Source organism: Prunus mume, linkage group LG7, assembly GCF_029339155.1.
Source record: "Prunus mume cultivar Tortuosa linkage group LG7, ASM2933915v1, whole genome shotgun sequence".
Classification (NCBI taxonomy): domain Eukaryota; kingdom Viridiplantae; phylum Streptophyta; class Magnoliopsida; order Rosales; family Rosaceae; genus Prunus; species Prunus mume.
This window is the reverse complement of record NC_142704.1, coordinates 13,405,526-13,421,177: the sequence shown is the minus strand read 5'-3', so window position 1 is coordinate 13,421,177 and position 15,652 is coordinate 13,405,526. Positions and strand designations below refer to the sequence as shown.

At 35.9% G+C, this 15,652-nt stretch overlaps 2 protein-coding genes across 6 annotated transcripts; both read left to right on the top strand.

Moving 5' to 3' along the window:
• Positions 1-1,730: 1,730 nt before the first annotated feature.
• LOC103336736 (protein BUD31 homolog 1-like) lies at positions 1,731-4,141 on the top strand. The gene is made up of 4 exons (XM_008239835.2): positions 1,731-1,912; positions 2,750-2,850; positions 2,958-3,145; positions 3,689-4,141. Exons 2-4 carry the CDS (start codon positions 2,757-2,759, stop codon positions 3,842-3,844), a joined length of 438 nt encoding a protein of 145 aa, XP_008238057.1. The 5' UTR covers positions 1,731-1,912; positions 2,750-2,756; the 3' UTR covers positions 3,845-4,141.
• Positions 4,142-8,290: 4,149 nt separating this feature from the next.
• On the top strand, positions 8,291-13,535 carry LOC103336734 (protein CYCLOPS-like). 5 transcript variants are annotated; one of them, XM_008239834.2, is made up of 12 exons: positions 8,292-8,509; positions 8,631-8,884; positions 9,337-9,392; positions 9,704-9,844; positions 10,021-10,069; positions 10,146-10,198; positions 10,619-11,313; positions 11,777-11,820; positions 11,932-11,980; positions 12,122-12,179; positions 12,778-12,906; positions 13,067-13,535. In XM_008239834.2, exons 2-12 carry the CDS (start codon positions 8,699-8,701, stop codon positions 13,188-13,190), a joined length of 1,584 nt encoding a protein of 527 aa, XP_008238056.2. In that variant the 5' UTR covers positions 8,292-8,509; positions 8,631-8,698; the 3' UTR covers positions 13,191-13,535. The 5 variants fall into 5 exon arrangements, with proteins under 5 accessions (XP_016651171.2, XP_008238055.2, XP_008238056.2 ...); XM_008239832.2 differs by having other exon boundaries at positions 8,292-8,884; positions 12,131-12,179; XM_008239830.2 differs by having other exon boundaries at positions 8,292-8,884.
• Positions 13,536-15,652: the final 2,117 nt, after the last annotated feature.

Genomic DNA, 15,652 nt, shown 5'->3' with positions numbered 1-15,652 from the left:
AAATCGGTTCGTTTTTCACGTTTTACGTTCGACTAGGTTTGCCACCGCAAGGGGAGGGGTGGGGTGGGAAGAGGACATTGCACCTGGTTGTTTTCATACCGACCTCGTTGCTTGCTTAGGGTGGCGGAGGAAAAACTGCCGCCAAAGTTTGGTTAGCTGTTGCGATGCAAGAGAGGGAGAGAGAGGAGAGGTCGGAGAGAGAGAGAGAGAGAGAGAGAGAGAGAGAGAGAATCTGGTGTTTTTAAAATTCCAAGTTTGAAATATTTACAGTTGTGCCACTACACTTCCATTGATCATAACTTTTTCGTTACAACTCCGATTTGAGCCCACTATGTGTCTACAAACTCGTATCGATGCACGAAATCCTACTAGATTAAAAAGTGACCAAAATAACCCTATCCTAGGGGCAAAATTATAATTAATAATTAAATAATTATAATTAATAATTTAAATTGTGTCGAGGTATAACACACCTTATATTCTAAGTTCACCCAAACTTCTAATTCAAATTTTCACAATTTCTAAGAGAACCCCACTATCTTCTCAAACTGCCCCTCACCACTTTAAGTTCACTTCTACCTCACATTACTTAAAGAGATAAAAATATTGTTGTCAAATGTATAACAACATTATTATATTATTATTATAATTATTATTTTTAAAAATTTGAGAATGAACTAAGGGGTTTTGATAGAGAAATTTTGACAGTTAAATGTCTACCCGCTTCGATATATTATTGGGAACAGCAAGAGGACTTGCTTACCTTCATGAAGAGTCAAGGCCGAGGATTGTACATCAAGACGTCAAAGCCAGTAATATTTTGCTTGATTCAGAACTCTCCCCAAAAAGTATCAGATTTTGGATTGGCAAAGCTTTATGATGATGAAAAAACCCACATTAGCACCTGTTGCTAGGACAATGTACGCCCTTGTTTAAGTTATACATTGTTAATCATGACTAGGGGTGTAATCCAAGCAACATTTTCAATAAGCATTTGATAATCGTGTAGAGACTATTTTGCACTGGAGTATGCAATTCGCGAACATCTGACAGAAAAGGCTGATGTTTTCAATTTTGAGGTTGTTGCTTTGGAGATCCTCAACGGGAGACCAAACTCTGGCAACAACTTGGATCTTGAGAAGATTTATCTTCTTGAATGGGTAGGAAAACAATTTGCCTAGCCACTTTTATTTTAGCTTTGTTGTGTTTTTTTAAAACTTAATATGAAGAGTGGTAGGGTGTGTGTATAGATGTACAAGGGTTACGTATTAAATTGAATGACCTTTTTTATTTTTTTACACAATAATAAAAATTAAGAGCTTAATGATTTAAGTATTGGAGTGAATAAAGAAAAATGTGGGGTTAAATAGAGAAACTCTAAAAATATTAACATATTTTTAGTAATTTCCATAACCCTTCGTTTGGATGAAGTAATTAAAAATTACATAGAATTCTAAAATAATGGAATTTAGATTTCTATCATTTCAATTTCCGGCAATTGAAGATTTCAGTGTTTGAATTTAAGTATGTCGAATTTTGTAATGACAGAATTTTGTAAATGACATTATGAAAATTGTGAAATGATTATACCTATTTTTGTGAAAATTAAACACAAAAATTTAATGCTCTAATTTTTACGATTTTTTCTGCGTATTATTTAATAAATTCCATTTTTAAGTTGCTAAACAAGTGAATTGCTGATTTCCTCTTTAAATTTTCGACTTTCCAAATGGAGGGTAATGTTTTACAGAAAACAATCTACCTCGAAATTGCCGAGTACTGGAAAACCAGCCCTCCTCGTCCCTCCCTCCCGAATATTTCCGTAACGTCCTTGGGTATAGTCCAGCTCATCCAGCCCGCCCAGCCAATCCTCAACCTTGCAGCGGCTCTCTCCACTGTTCCAGCCTCCTCGGTAAGTCCTTCGTCTTTTTAGCTCAGCCTAGCCTCCTACTTCTCTTCTTCTTCTTCTTCTTCTTCTTCTTCTAATTTAATTTATTATTATTGTTTCTAAATTCTAGTTCAGGGATTTTGGAATTAGGGTTTTTATTAATTGAAATCTAATCTAGGGCAAAGGGATTCAGGGGTTCAATTAATGTCTAATTTCTGATTTTAATTATGAGTAATTTGCGAATTTAGGGATTTAGTTTAGGAAAGGCATTGGGATTTTGGAATTGAGTTGGAGCTCCAGACTTCTGTCGTTAAAATTTTGATTGATGTTTGTACAACTATGTTACTGTGGCTTTATGAATTTTCGAGTGCACTCTCATTGTTTTATTTCAGCTTTCAGCCTTTTGGCTTTCCTCTTGTTGTTAGCTTAGCATCTTGTGGGCTTGCCAGCTACAATTTTGGGAAATGTCATAAAAGCAAATGAGATTCTTCAGATATTTAGAGTGAAACTTTTGACTTAAAAATTGGCTTAAAAGTTCAGCCAACCCCAATTTCAATTCCTGGGTCTGTGTCTGGTGCTCATCATTTGTGATTGTCACTAATGAATATGAAGGTTTCTTAAGATAATAGGAAAATGAAAACTGAATATGTGCATGGGAAGAGCTCTTGTTGTTTCCCATTGCTGCAGCTGATTGAATTTTTTGGTTTTTGTATTCAATAAGTTTCGTGATTAAATTATTTCTCTAATTTCCTATACCTGAGACATCTTTTTATTCTTTGTGGGAAAAATATTTTGATTAATTGTTGATGACCTTTGTAATTTTCAGACTATTAATTCATCTTATGTTGCCGCTGATGACAGGTAGAAAATGCCGAAGGTAAAGACAAACCGGGTCAAATACCCTGAAGGTTGGGAACTGATTGAGCCTACCCTTCGTGAACTACAAGCTAAGATGAGAGAAGGTTTGAATGTTTCCATGTTTTTATTACATTGTTCACTGCACTTTATAAAATATGTGTTTAAGGACCCAAAAGGATACTAATGCATATTTCCTTATTCTTTTGGACAGCTGAGAATGATACTCATGATGGTAAGAGGAAATGTGAGACCTTGTGGCCCATTTTCAAAATCGCACATCAAAAGAGCCGCTACATTTTTGACCTTTACCACCGAAGAAATGAAATATCCAAGGAATTATATGAGTTCTGCCTGGACCAAGGCTATGCTGACCGCAATCTAATTGCAAAATGGAAAAAGGTTTTATCTCAGATCTCTTCTATCTTGATTTGTTTTCTTTTTCTTCATTTGGTTTATTTGTGTGTGGAATTCACTGCATGATATATCAAACTTGGAAATAAGTTGTCTGGTTTGGAATTGGAGTTCCCTGTAAATAAGGTTCAAAGAACATAAGCATGAATATTTTATATTTGAAAATTGGAGTGAACATAGCATTACTAGAAAATTGGCAAATGCAAGGGAAATACATACACATGGGACGTGTGTAGTTATGACATGGATATGCATACCATGAAGATATTAAGCAATATGAGAGATCCTTCAACATTTGATTGAACTAGTTTGAAGTTCTCATTTCATGTATTGCACCTTCTGTACTATATTTGCAGGTTGTACGTAAAACTATTGGATAACAGTTACTTTTATTAGAACATTGGAATTATGAGGAAAATATTGCAAACTCGTGTACCTGGTGTCTTTTTATCTAAGTCTGTTAAATTATTATTATATTATAACTCAACTCAAATAAGATATAATGACATATGGTTTGCGTTTAAAATGCAGCCTGGTTATGAACGTCTCTGCTGTTTGAGATGCATGCAGCCTCGGGATCATAACTATGCCACTACATGTGTTTGCCGAGTGCCCAAGCATCTGCGGGAGGAGAAGGTTATAGAGTGTGTGCATTGTGGTTGTAGGGGCTGTGCTAGTGGAGATTGATTAGCTCGTCATCTGTTCTTTGAAGTGTAATACCAGATGGTTGGACCAGGTTAACCTTGTTACCATTAGTTGGGAATTTGTGACTGTTAGCTGACCTTAATTTTCCTGATTCTAGACCCTTTGCAACTTGTATTAGTAGTGTATATGTGTGTTTCTACTGTTCTGAACAACCGTTTGTGATTATCAACTAACTACAACTTGAAAGCGGAAAGAAAGTATGTTTTGTTTGGAGTTTGGAACTTCCAAGTTTGCCATCAATGAGTTTAAGTCATGCTCACCGTTTTTTGTTTTTGAAAACTTGATCTTGATGAATGATTCTAAAATCTAATTCCACATGGAGAATATTTTCTTTTATTAAGATTTACAATTATTTAAATGTTCTTTAGGAAACTTAAGAATTTTTTTGGGTGATTATGTAAAACAGTTGAGTTTATCCATGTTTTCTGTTTCAGTTTTCATTATTGCTGTCACAGCATTCCCTAGGCTGGCAATTCAATTTGCAATTCATTGTAGTTTTCAATCTTCACTATTATTTATTATTCTTTCTGGGTGATTCAATACAGGCAAGCATTTTAGATCAGGAGACCTTTTGACTGGAATAACCTGTATGGTTATCTTCCTTGTTTTCGGAAGTGGTTGCGTGTAATTTTCAGCCACTTATTCTTTTCAAATTTTTCTTTGTTATTTTATAATCCAAAAATCAAACCATCTATGATTTGCTAGGAGTTACTAGAACTCGTCTAGTTTCTGCTGATATGAAGGTGTAGGTTGTTCTTTGGGTTTTATCCACCCTTTTTCATAAATAAATAAAAAAATTCCTCCTAATGCCATACAAACGAAGTTCTTGTTCCAAAAGGGTATAAATATTGGCAAACATCTTTGAAGGGGTACCTGCAACTGATAATGTCAGAGGGGCTGGGTTAAGTGAAATTCCTAACAAGGGCAATTGCTAGAAGTTAGGGTTCAGAAGTCAGGACGGGAGCTTAGAAGTTGGGATTTCATTTTGCCAAAGGGGAAAACATGGATAAGAAAAAATAAAGATAAGCAAATGGATGGAATTGTGGTTTTTTTTTTTTTTTTTGGCTGCTGACTATTGACGGTGAAGAAATCACTGAATTTGTAGAGGCGATGAGAAGAAGATAAAAGGATAGAAAGAGTATTAACTAGGCCTGGGTACGGATCGGTTCGGAACGGTAGAAGGCTCTTTGTTAACCAAACTAAAGACTTCGGTAGACTTCGGATAGGTTAACCTAATATTCGGTTCGGATTGGTTCGGTACGCCGGTAATACCGTAATAAAAACATACTAATAAAAATACAATTTATAATACTTTCACATAACATAAGTTCTTGAACAAATACACCAAATTATCCTTGTAAAATATTAAAATTCAATAGTCTAATTCATCCAAGTATGAAATCAAATAACTTAGTCACTATATCATTCAATATATACTCAAGATGTAATGGGAGTCACTTTTGTTTGTTGTTTGAACATTTTAGTGTTATTTTTACTGAATTCTCTACATTTATGTAAATGATGTTGACATTTGTTCCGCGAAGGGTTCTTTAGTTTTTCATGCTGAATCCAACCATATAAAGAAAATAAAATTTGGATTGACGATTGGAAAGTTACAAGTAAAAAAGGGGACAAAGGTCGAAACCGGAAAACATAGGAAATTCATAAATTCATCTCTAACCAGAAAGTGCTACAATATTCTAGTGACAAAGAAGTGATAGAATGGTGATAAAGAAGTGATACAACAATGATAAATGAGTGATACAAAGTGCTGATTGTATTTATCTTTAGTTTCTTGTTTTGTATTTAAATAATAGAATAAGTATAAATATCGGATCGGTACGGTTTTCCGTCGGGTTAGAAATATTGTTCCGTTAACCAAACCAAATATCTCAGTACGGATTGGATCGGAATAATTAAAATTAAAAAATAATTATTTAACAAAACCAAACCAAACCGTCGATACAGTACGGTCAGTATGCGGATAATTCGGATGAGATGCCCACTCTTATATTAACATGAGTTGATGTTTTTTCTTTTAAGTCTTTAGAAGTCATTTTATATATGGTTAAATTTGTCTTTAAAATTTTGAAAACAAAGTGGGTGGGAAAATGAGACAACGGGTGAAAACAACACTCTTTCTAAGTATATTAACAAAGGAAAACTCATTCTTTTATGTATTTGTGGGAGCATATATTTTCGTCTCCAATCACGGCATGCCACGTGGAAAAGAAGATTATCTCTTAAATTAATTAATTGAACCATTTTATTTGGTCAATTAATTAATATGGATAAATATCTTAATTAATGAGATATTATCTTTATTTAATAAGATAATACCATTAATTCAGATATTATCCTAATAAAGAGAAGATAATATCGTTAATTCAGATATTATCTTTAATAAAGAGAAGATAATATCATTAAATTAGATATTATCTTCAATAAAGAGATATAATCAAGTCCGACTCGATCCCTACGAATTTGGATAGAGAATAAACTCATCATATTCTCTACAAAACCCTAGCCCCGAGACTCCTATAAATAGAATACTTCATTCATCATTCAAGGTACATCTAAACCTATTTCTAAACTCAAGAAAAATACCCGAAGCTCTCTCTCCCTCTCCACTCTCCATATTTTCTCCACATGGCTCTGGCCACCACACACGGCTCCGGCCGCCGGGTTCACACTATACATACTACTTCGTACCCTTTGCTTAGCTATTGTTTTCCTACAAACACTCAAACTACCTTAGGAATTGGAGGGTCTTTGGCCAACACCCCTCGGGTGTGGTCTATTTACTCCAGTATTTTTTAAAGGAATTGAGGAAGAGAGAGAGGGAAGATCGAAGGTTGAAGGATCTAGAAGCGAATATTCTCCAGCGAGATTATTTGCACAAACAGTATTTCAAGCATAAAAGAGTCCAACAAAGCTTTGGTGAGGAAATAATGTTCTAATAGCTACAGTTGGAGACTTTTATTCTGTACTAGTTCCTAAATAATCTCAGTCGTAAGACTATTAACGATTCCGAAAGACACATTTTGTCTCTGCTTAATGGCGACGATAATCAGTCTTAGGTTATCTGTGTGGAGACCGTGAGAGGAACGAGCAGACCATCGTCAACCTCCCCTTTCCATCTGTCGATGACTTCCTGCGCGTCTATATGCCACACATGATCTTCTTGACTCAGACTGTCAAAAAGCTTGGCATTGTACACGCGAACCTGAGCATACTTCTCGTAGCATCTCACCTCGAAGAAGTAGAAGAATTTTCCTATACACAATCGACATAACTTAGGCATTGGAGGGCCTTTGGTGGTCTTTTCACTCCGTGTTGTTTAGCAGGGAGAAAGAGAAGTGAAGAGAATGAACAAATCTTGAGACGAATATTCCCTAGAGAGGAAAATCACTCCCACAGGTACCGTAGGCGAAAACACTCATATCTCTCGTTTGAACATCAACACACATAAAAATAGAAGAGGTAGGTTATAATCATAGAAGCATGGTTCATGTTAGTGACCAATTCATAGGCAGATTTGACACTAATTGGGTCCTCCCTAAATGCACCCTTCCCACTTAATCTCCCTACGTCATAAGCCTTCAGACTGATCAGCAAAAATAAAACAAAACAAAACAAAAAGAAACGGGCTTGTAATTCGTCCAAAAATAAAAAATAAAAAACAGGCTTGTAATGGAGCATATGATTTTTCTACCCTCTACAACTTTGCCACTTGACTTATATTAAATTCTGAATGGACCATTACCATATATAAAAAGTCTACGAGTCTACTACTCCCCAAGCCTAATGACAACGCCCTCCCAACGGCTACACTTTTTAAATAAAAAGCAAGGAAGGACGGATGCACCAAGTCCCTTTCATTGCTGCCATCATTTCATTGCTGTTTCTGTGGTAAATTACCACCTAGACTTCTGCATATTGTTTATTATTTTGATATGAAAAAACCAAAAAAAAAAAAAGTTCACACGTTTTATGTTTTACTGAAAGATTACTTTTTTTCTTTTTTTTTGGGGGGGTATAAGGGATATTGGGGATAGGAGAAATCAAACTTGAGACCTCAAGTGCTGGGATAAATGCTCTTAACCACTTGAGCTACAAGTCCTTGCTTGAAATATTACATTTAGCTTAATATGTACTAAATTCATTTCTTAATCTTCCTGTGTTTGACGAACCGTTAAACTTTGAAGTAACTTACTGCAGCAAGAATAAACTTTTCATGAGAAAGAAGAGACAATGTATGGTTGTGGGAATCTTTAGAGAACCGGAAGTCATAGATACCGCAGTTTTTATAATATTTAGTTTTGATGACCACAGCCCAACATATGCTTGTAAAATTGGTCAAAAGAAAAATACGTGTAATGTTGACATGTAATCTCTTGTCTTGGTACATGAGACCTATTCTTTATCATGTATGGTTGGTTTTAATGTTTGAACTCTTCCCCAGCTGGTGTTATTGTTCTTTTGATAATTCACAGCTGGTGTTATTTTTGATCAGATCAGACTTGAGACTTGAGAGATACAGTTTCTTGTCAACTTGGTTCAAAGTCGTTTCGCATGAGTAGCTAGTTTGAGAAGGATCAGAGGATCATCACCTGCTTGAGTACATAGTTCAACTATAGCTCACAGGTATATAAGAGTTGACCCATTTGGGGGGCTTCTTTTTTTTTTTTGTTTGTGGGAAAAGTTAATAGTATGGTCAATCAAGGAAATAAAGGAAGCTCAGTGAATGATTCTTTTATGAAACCAGAAAGCAGTCGGCAAAATATAATAAACTCGTTCGAGGGTCAGGTGCTTGCAAGAAGTGAGGGGCAGCAGATGGAAGGAAGAGGGCTTTCAGACTTCTATAGGAATACAAGTGAGGAGTTGATCCTGAGATCTTATATGGAGAGCTCAGTTGCAACGCCTCTACCAACCATGGAGATGCTTGGTTTTAAGAATTTGTCTCAAAACTTTCGTACAGATAGCGAGGAGCTCTTCAAAAGCTGGCTCACAACTGGAGAGGCAAGCAGCCGTGTTATCCCTATATATTCATTGACTTTCAGTTCTGGTTGACAGTTGATCAGTCATCGGATGTCTGATAAAGTATCTAGCTTTGAGTCAGTTAAAATGGCATGTCATTCACATTCAAATACCATTCATTCCATGGGACTATGCTTCATTGTCTCTCATTTATGATTTTACTCACTTGGCAGAAATTCCTACTACGGAGCTTGATGTAACATCGAGCATTTGCTCCATGGATTTTGATAAAAATCTGACTGGATATATGAAAGATCCCAGCCCACTGATTTACTGACAGTTTTGCCCTATAGCATTTTTCAATAACTCTACAGTCTGATACTCAAGTCATTGGTTCACATAACATTTAACAAATTCAATAGAAACTGGATGATATGGATTGATCTCCCATTCCTGATTGTCTTTTTTCTTTGATTGGCATATATCCTGTTCAGACCAATTGCTTCAACACATCAAGCATTGCACATCGTACTCGACAAGGATCACGGAGGTAAGTGGGTTGCAGTTCTAGCAACCTTTAAATGACAAGCATGTAAAATGTTGTTAGTTTCCAGACTGCAGATATGTGGTACTTATATGATGTATTTTATATGATCATGGGTAGGTCTCTGTTTAAATTTATTGCATACTAGATGAATATCTTAGTTGGAAAAAATGATCTATCACGTTGATTTTTCATTGCACCTGCTGATTTATTCTCTCATTCTCTGAATTTTTTTTACTACTTTTGAACTTCAAGATCTTATCATCCTGATTTTCATTTCTTGGTTTCCTTGCTCATAATTACTCCGTACATCACAGGATATCTACTGAAATTGCTAGTTTGTCTGGTCAGCAACATGTTGGTCTACTTCAAAAGAAAAGAAGCAACGATTGTTTATATCCACAAATTAATGTCACGCCTGACGAAATGTCTGGTGACAACAATCAAAATTCAATCAGGTGGCTACTGCTCCCTTCCAAGATGTTGTCATGTAACATATATGTGTATATAGTACGTGCCCCTTATGTTAAATTTCGGGAACCTTGAAAATGTTAAATTTACATTATGATTTTCTTTACATGACAAACATTTGTCAAGATAGTTATATTCATTTAGTTTGGTCTCAATTTGTCAGGCATGGTGTTGAAAGAGGAATGCAGGCTAGTGAGTTATATTTGGCTAAGGCATGTTGATATTGATCCATTTCAGGGTTTAGTTCGAGGATTCTTCATGTTATCTAATATTTTACTATTAACGCAGGCCTGGTTTCATAGTTCTCAGCCTATGACAAGAAGCCGATCATCTGAATTACGGTATTGTATATACATTTGTTAATAGATAACAACAGAATATGAGTTAAAACTGTCTTCTGGAATCAGTTCACAATTGATTCTATAGTGTTTCATGCCCTTGGTTGAGGCCTCAGTTGATGTTGTAAAAAATGTCAAGCCCTTTATTTTGGGATTTGGTTCTTTGACCCTTGGAAACCCATATAAGATTGAATTTTTAAATTATTTTTGTTCCTTATGGAAACCATCGACACATAAATATAGAGTTCATTGGGATCTTCAGAATATCCACGTAGTGTTAGAATACAAAAATAAAGGTTTGCTGATATCCTAACAACTTAAGCTTGTAGAAATCATTAAATCTTATTATCTGTTCTACTTTGCTTTTATGGAGAGAACTGGCATCATCTCATGTCATTAAATAATTATATATTTGAATGACAGGAGGAGGTATGTTGCCATGCAAAATGCTCAAACTACAGTAGGTTTGGAAGGCCTGCAGACTGCTTCAGGGAATTGCCCCAATGTAGTTAAACAAGAATTTGCATTTTCAAATGCTTTCAATGATCCTTCTGTTTGTGAGGTCACCAATCAATTGGGGACCTTCATTTCTCCGTCCAATTCATCATCATCCACTTTCAACACCCCACAAATGAGTGACATGGATAAAGTTTCATCCGTGGTGAGCATGCTAAAAGGTACATTAGAGCGCAAAAAGCTTAGTAACCAGATCGAAAAAGAAGGTGTAGAAGATGATAGCTCCAATGGCCTTTTCTCTGCTCAAGAAATTATAGTCAACACTGGTTTTGATCAAGGGCAAGGGGATCAAATTCATGAAATGGCAGGAACTTTTCAGGAAGTATCCACTATCCAAGTTAACGATCATAGAATTACACAAAACGTTGAAGGATCCCTGGATCTTGAGATGGAAGGTTTTGTAAATCTCAGAAACCCCAACCCCGTAAGCAGAAACTCTCAAGAACCTTCCCAAAGTGAATCATCTGCTGCTGCACCAGTAGTTTCATCTGGCTTTGATGCGTGTGATGGTCCCAGCAATTCAAGTCAAACACTGAGCATTTGCGAAAGTTCAATGAAACGAGCAGGAAATAGGAGTTCAGAAAACGGCTCTAGATCTAAAGGTAGTCATTTTACACAGTTGTAATAGATAACTGCATCTTTTCTTTTCTTTTTGCACTTCTATGGGACTCCTTGTACTTGTTTCATTTCCCAAAGTACATGAAAGTTCGTACACATTTTCTGAAAGAAAGATCATAAGCACACAAAGTAACTAATGCCTGTGTAGAAGTTTCTGATGCATATTCCAACCTTTCTTTCTTCCACCTTTATGTATAAAAACGTGTATATCATGAAGACATATTGGCAGGTCTCCTGTAAATTAATTGTGGAAAGCATTACTTTCAAATCATTCAGGTATTTTGAATGCTGAAGCCCTTGCCAGAACAGAGTGTAGTATATATTAGTTCCTTCCATGCACAAAGTTAGACATTCATTTGATGTGGGATATTGAAACATGCATTAAGTGTTTTGTTTTTCACTATTTTTCTTGAATTAGATATTCACTGCCTTTTCATGCAACTGTAGATTTCAGAGAACGGATAATTGGAAATTTGAAAGATGATCAAAAGGTATAATTTACTCTTGGGTTGTGAGTGTTGTTATGAAAATATGGTGCCAATATTCAAAAAATTTACTGAGAACATTTATCTTTTCGTTCTTTAACTGGGCATATTTCACAGAGAGGGGAGCGTTTAGATAGATATGGATCTGTGACATCAGCTGTTTCGGGTATGCTTGAAACTTCACCATCATGAATGTGGCTTTCCTCTTAAGATGCTGCATCTATAATTATAAAATAAAATAACTCTTTTGAAAAGATGCATTACTGTATTATTCAGAGTCATGGCATTCTCTCTAACCCACAAAAAGGTTGTGCAGTGGACAAGGAGGATGCTACGAAAAAACGCAGGGTGGAGAGGTCACGCAAGTACGTACACTGATATCTACAATGGGGAAGAGTATTGCCTTCCCGGGAACAAACTATCTTCCTCAGAATTTGAGTTCTTTTTTTCCTTTCATTCCATTTTTAGCGATGGGAATAGATTCAGTTAATTGGCTAGCCATTAAGTTGCAGTCTTTCTTTTAATTGGTTTCTCAGATACACATCTAGCATTGCATAGAACAGACACAACACACATATCTGACATCACATGAAACATCATTTCCATTTCACTAATTATTTAAGTATTTCTCTTTCTTCCATTTTTACTGATTAGATGCAGGCCTAGGGTATGTTTAATGCATGAGTATCAAAGATTGTGAACATTTATTAGGAAGTCTAGAGGATGAGAAGTTGAGGAGGATTGTATGTTAAGGTCAACAGAGCTTAAATATAATCTTTAATTTTGTAGGGCAACTATGAAAAGTATCAATAAAATGAGAACCAAAAAGAAAAACTATCTATGGAATGCTACATGTCTAAAATATTTGTAGGCTACATGAAGCAATAAAAATTATGTAGAAAGTGCTATATGTCGTTTAGAGCTGGGAGAGTTATATTTATCTGAAGTTTGTTGTTGTTGTAGAATGGCAGAGGCAAAGGAAAGGAATTCAACTCCAGTAATTCCATCAGATATACAATCTGTCTTGAAGCGGTGTGAAAATCTTGAAAAGGAAGTGCGATCCCTCAAACTTAACTTGTCCTTCATGAATAGGTAATGGAACAAATTAATTTATTTACTCAAAAGTTTCCATTTTGATGTTTCCACGTATCGAGAATTTTCCATGAATTAATGCTTTTGTTTTGATTTCTAGAGACACGCCTTCATGTTCCATCTGAGATTTATTGATTAAATAAGTGTTGCATTGTTTCAGGAAGGATTCTGAGCAAACTAAGCAGATAGAGGAGCTGCAGAAGGAAAATGAAGACCTCACGGACGAAAAAGAGCGACTCCTGGAGGAGATAGAGAGGATCCTTTCAGAAACTGGCAAGATTTGAAAGTCCATCCTAGTTTTGCTAACTTGATTTCCCTCCTCTTCAGGATCCTGAGAATTTTGAAAAAGTTCAATTGGGGTATGTGTAGAAGATCCATGATCCCACCCTGATTACAATGAACACAGACAAATGTAATGCTTGATGCACACGTAAAGCATGGTTTGGTTTATTTTCTGAACTAAAGTTTGTGAATGTCAATCTGTCAGTTAACAAGTAAAGTTTATATATAGCTACTATGTCTGGTATAATCTAATCATGCGAGCAGTTTATTTGTAACTTTGGAAACTGTGGGAGTAGGGAAGACCAAGTTGCATTTGTTTCAATACACTAAAAACTTTGGAAGACCAACTTTGGAAGACCAATATGCTTGTTTTGTTGGAAAGGTGATTGTTCTACTTACTTAGTTGATTGTTCAAAACCGTTCTCGAATCGCAATGACTTCACCTCCCAAACTGTTTGCTACTTTGGCAAGTCCAGCTCCCATGGCAAAGGAAGAAGAATCATAAAAGAAAGAAAGAGAAAAGACTACAAACTTAAAAGAGAACCATAAGAAACTTGCGTAGTGTTGGTCTGACTTATTCATGCCTTAATAATGTGATCAAGTTTAACTAACCACGTGAGTTCAGTTCCTTCCATCAGATTCATGATCCCCTTCTTTAATCTTCTTTACATAAATTAGGTCGTTCTGTAGAATTGCATGAGGTTAAGGGAATACCACAATAATGTCACATGATATCACTTGTTGTATATCCTCCTAGAGTGTATTCTTTGGCATCAAAAAGGGTTCCCTATTTAGAAATACGCACAGTGGAAGAATAAAGTGGGAAAGCATAACAAAAAACTAAAGCAGCAAAAGTTGTTGATACCAAATATAAATAGGGTCTACCAAAACGAGCCCAAAAACTAGCATCCATCACCTAATGAAGTGACCGGGCCCAAAAGGCCAAAAATAAGGCCCAAAGACCCTTTATTTGCGCCTTAGGAGGCCCTCAAGATAAAGAGGCTGACCAGGCCCATTTTCACGCATGTGGTCGGACCTAAAGGGATGACGCGTGGACCATACCGTCCTTGGCGTACGCAGAGACTAGGTACTTCGCCTAGAAACCCATGCTGCTCATATGGAAGGACAAATCAGCCCATGAATATTCACTCCACATCTTTTTGCAACTCATCAGTCACCCAGAAGGTGCCACGTCACAATCCCACATCAAAACAACACAAGAAGTGGAGCCTACTCTACTAGCATAAAAGAAGCATACTTTTCCACTTAGAAGGTAATCTCAACTTCCTCCATACTTGAGTACAGTACTTTTCATACCTCCTTTAAGGGAAGCACTTACTTAGGAATCAAAGGGTGGTTGGTAGTTCCTCTACCACCACTTTTCAATGAATTCTCCTTGTCTTCTTGCAAGGATTGGCGTCTAGAATCTTAGAGCATTCACAATGGGCTTCCTAAACCACATCCTTAGATAAATTTTGGGAGGAATTGGAAAAATACACCAACAACCATACTCCCTATCCACCTCCTAAAATAAGAAAACCTTTAAGAGCTCATAAATCTAAGGAGAGAGAAAGGACTCCTAGTGGCTCTCTAAAGTTTAATACTGTTTTGTTTTATGCATAGTTAAACTCTTAACTAATACTAAATATATTTTTTTTGTAGAGATGGACCAATCGTGTTGAATTATAAAATAATATGACCCCCTAAATTATGGAGTATGATTGAAGTTCAAATTTTATAGAGAGCTCCTAAAATAATTTGTGTGTGTTTTTAGCTAAATTTTTACTAAAAAATAGGAAGTATGATTGTAGATGCTCTTACCTCTACTTGACTACTCCAAGTGAGGTCAGAATACATCACCAAACACCATTGTCAGCTGAGGAACACTCTTGAGGGAGGGTTGACTGAGGCTAACTTCAACAAAAGTAATTTTAGATACGTGAAACCCGAAGGCTACACATAGCTCCTACATAGACTTACTTGATAAAAATCTTTTCAATTGATACTTCGATAGAAATCTATTTTCTTTGATTCATACAGTTCAAATGTGATCAATAAGGTATTTATAGGAGTCACAATGATTGGATAATGTCACATTACTTCTTTTAAACCTTTCATATTCATAACTCTCCTAATAACTCTTCATTCATGAACTCATATTAATAAAGCAATGTGCCCTAAATGAATTCGCTAATTTCACCCGTAAAATTTAAGATGATTTTATCCAAAGTTTTGTCAAAATTCACATGTGGAACATAATTGAACAATAATATAGTCATTCCAACACTTTCCCTACCAATCCTCATCCTCCCTAATGGCTTGGCACCAAAATAAAAACATAGGAGTATGGTAAGAGATTTTGAAGTTTCATGGGCCCTGTCTCGATATTGTTGTGATTATAGCATGGCAAGTTACTGAAGTTTCTTTTGTTGGTAAAGCCCTTTTGTTTTTTCTCCGTCCCTTA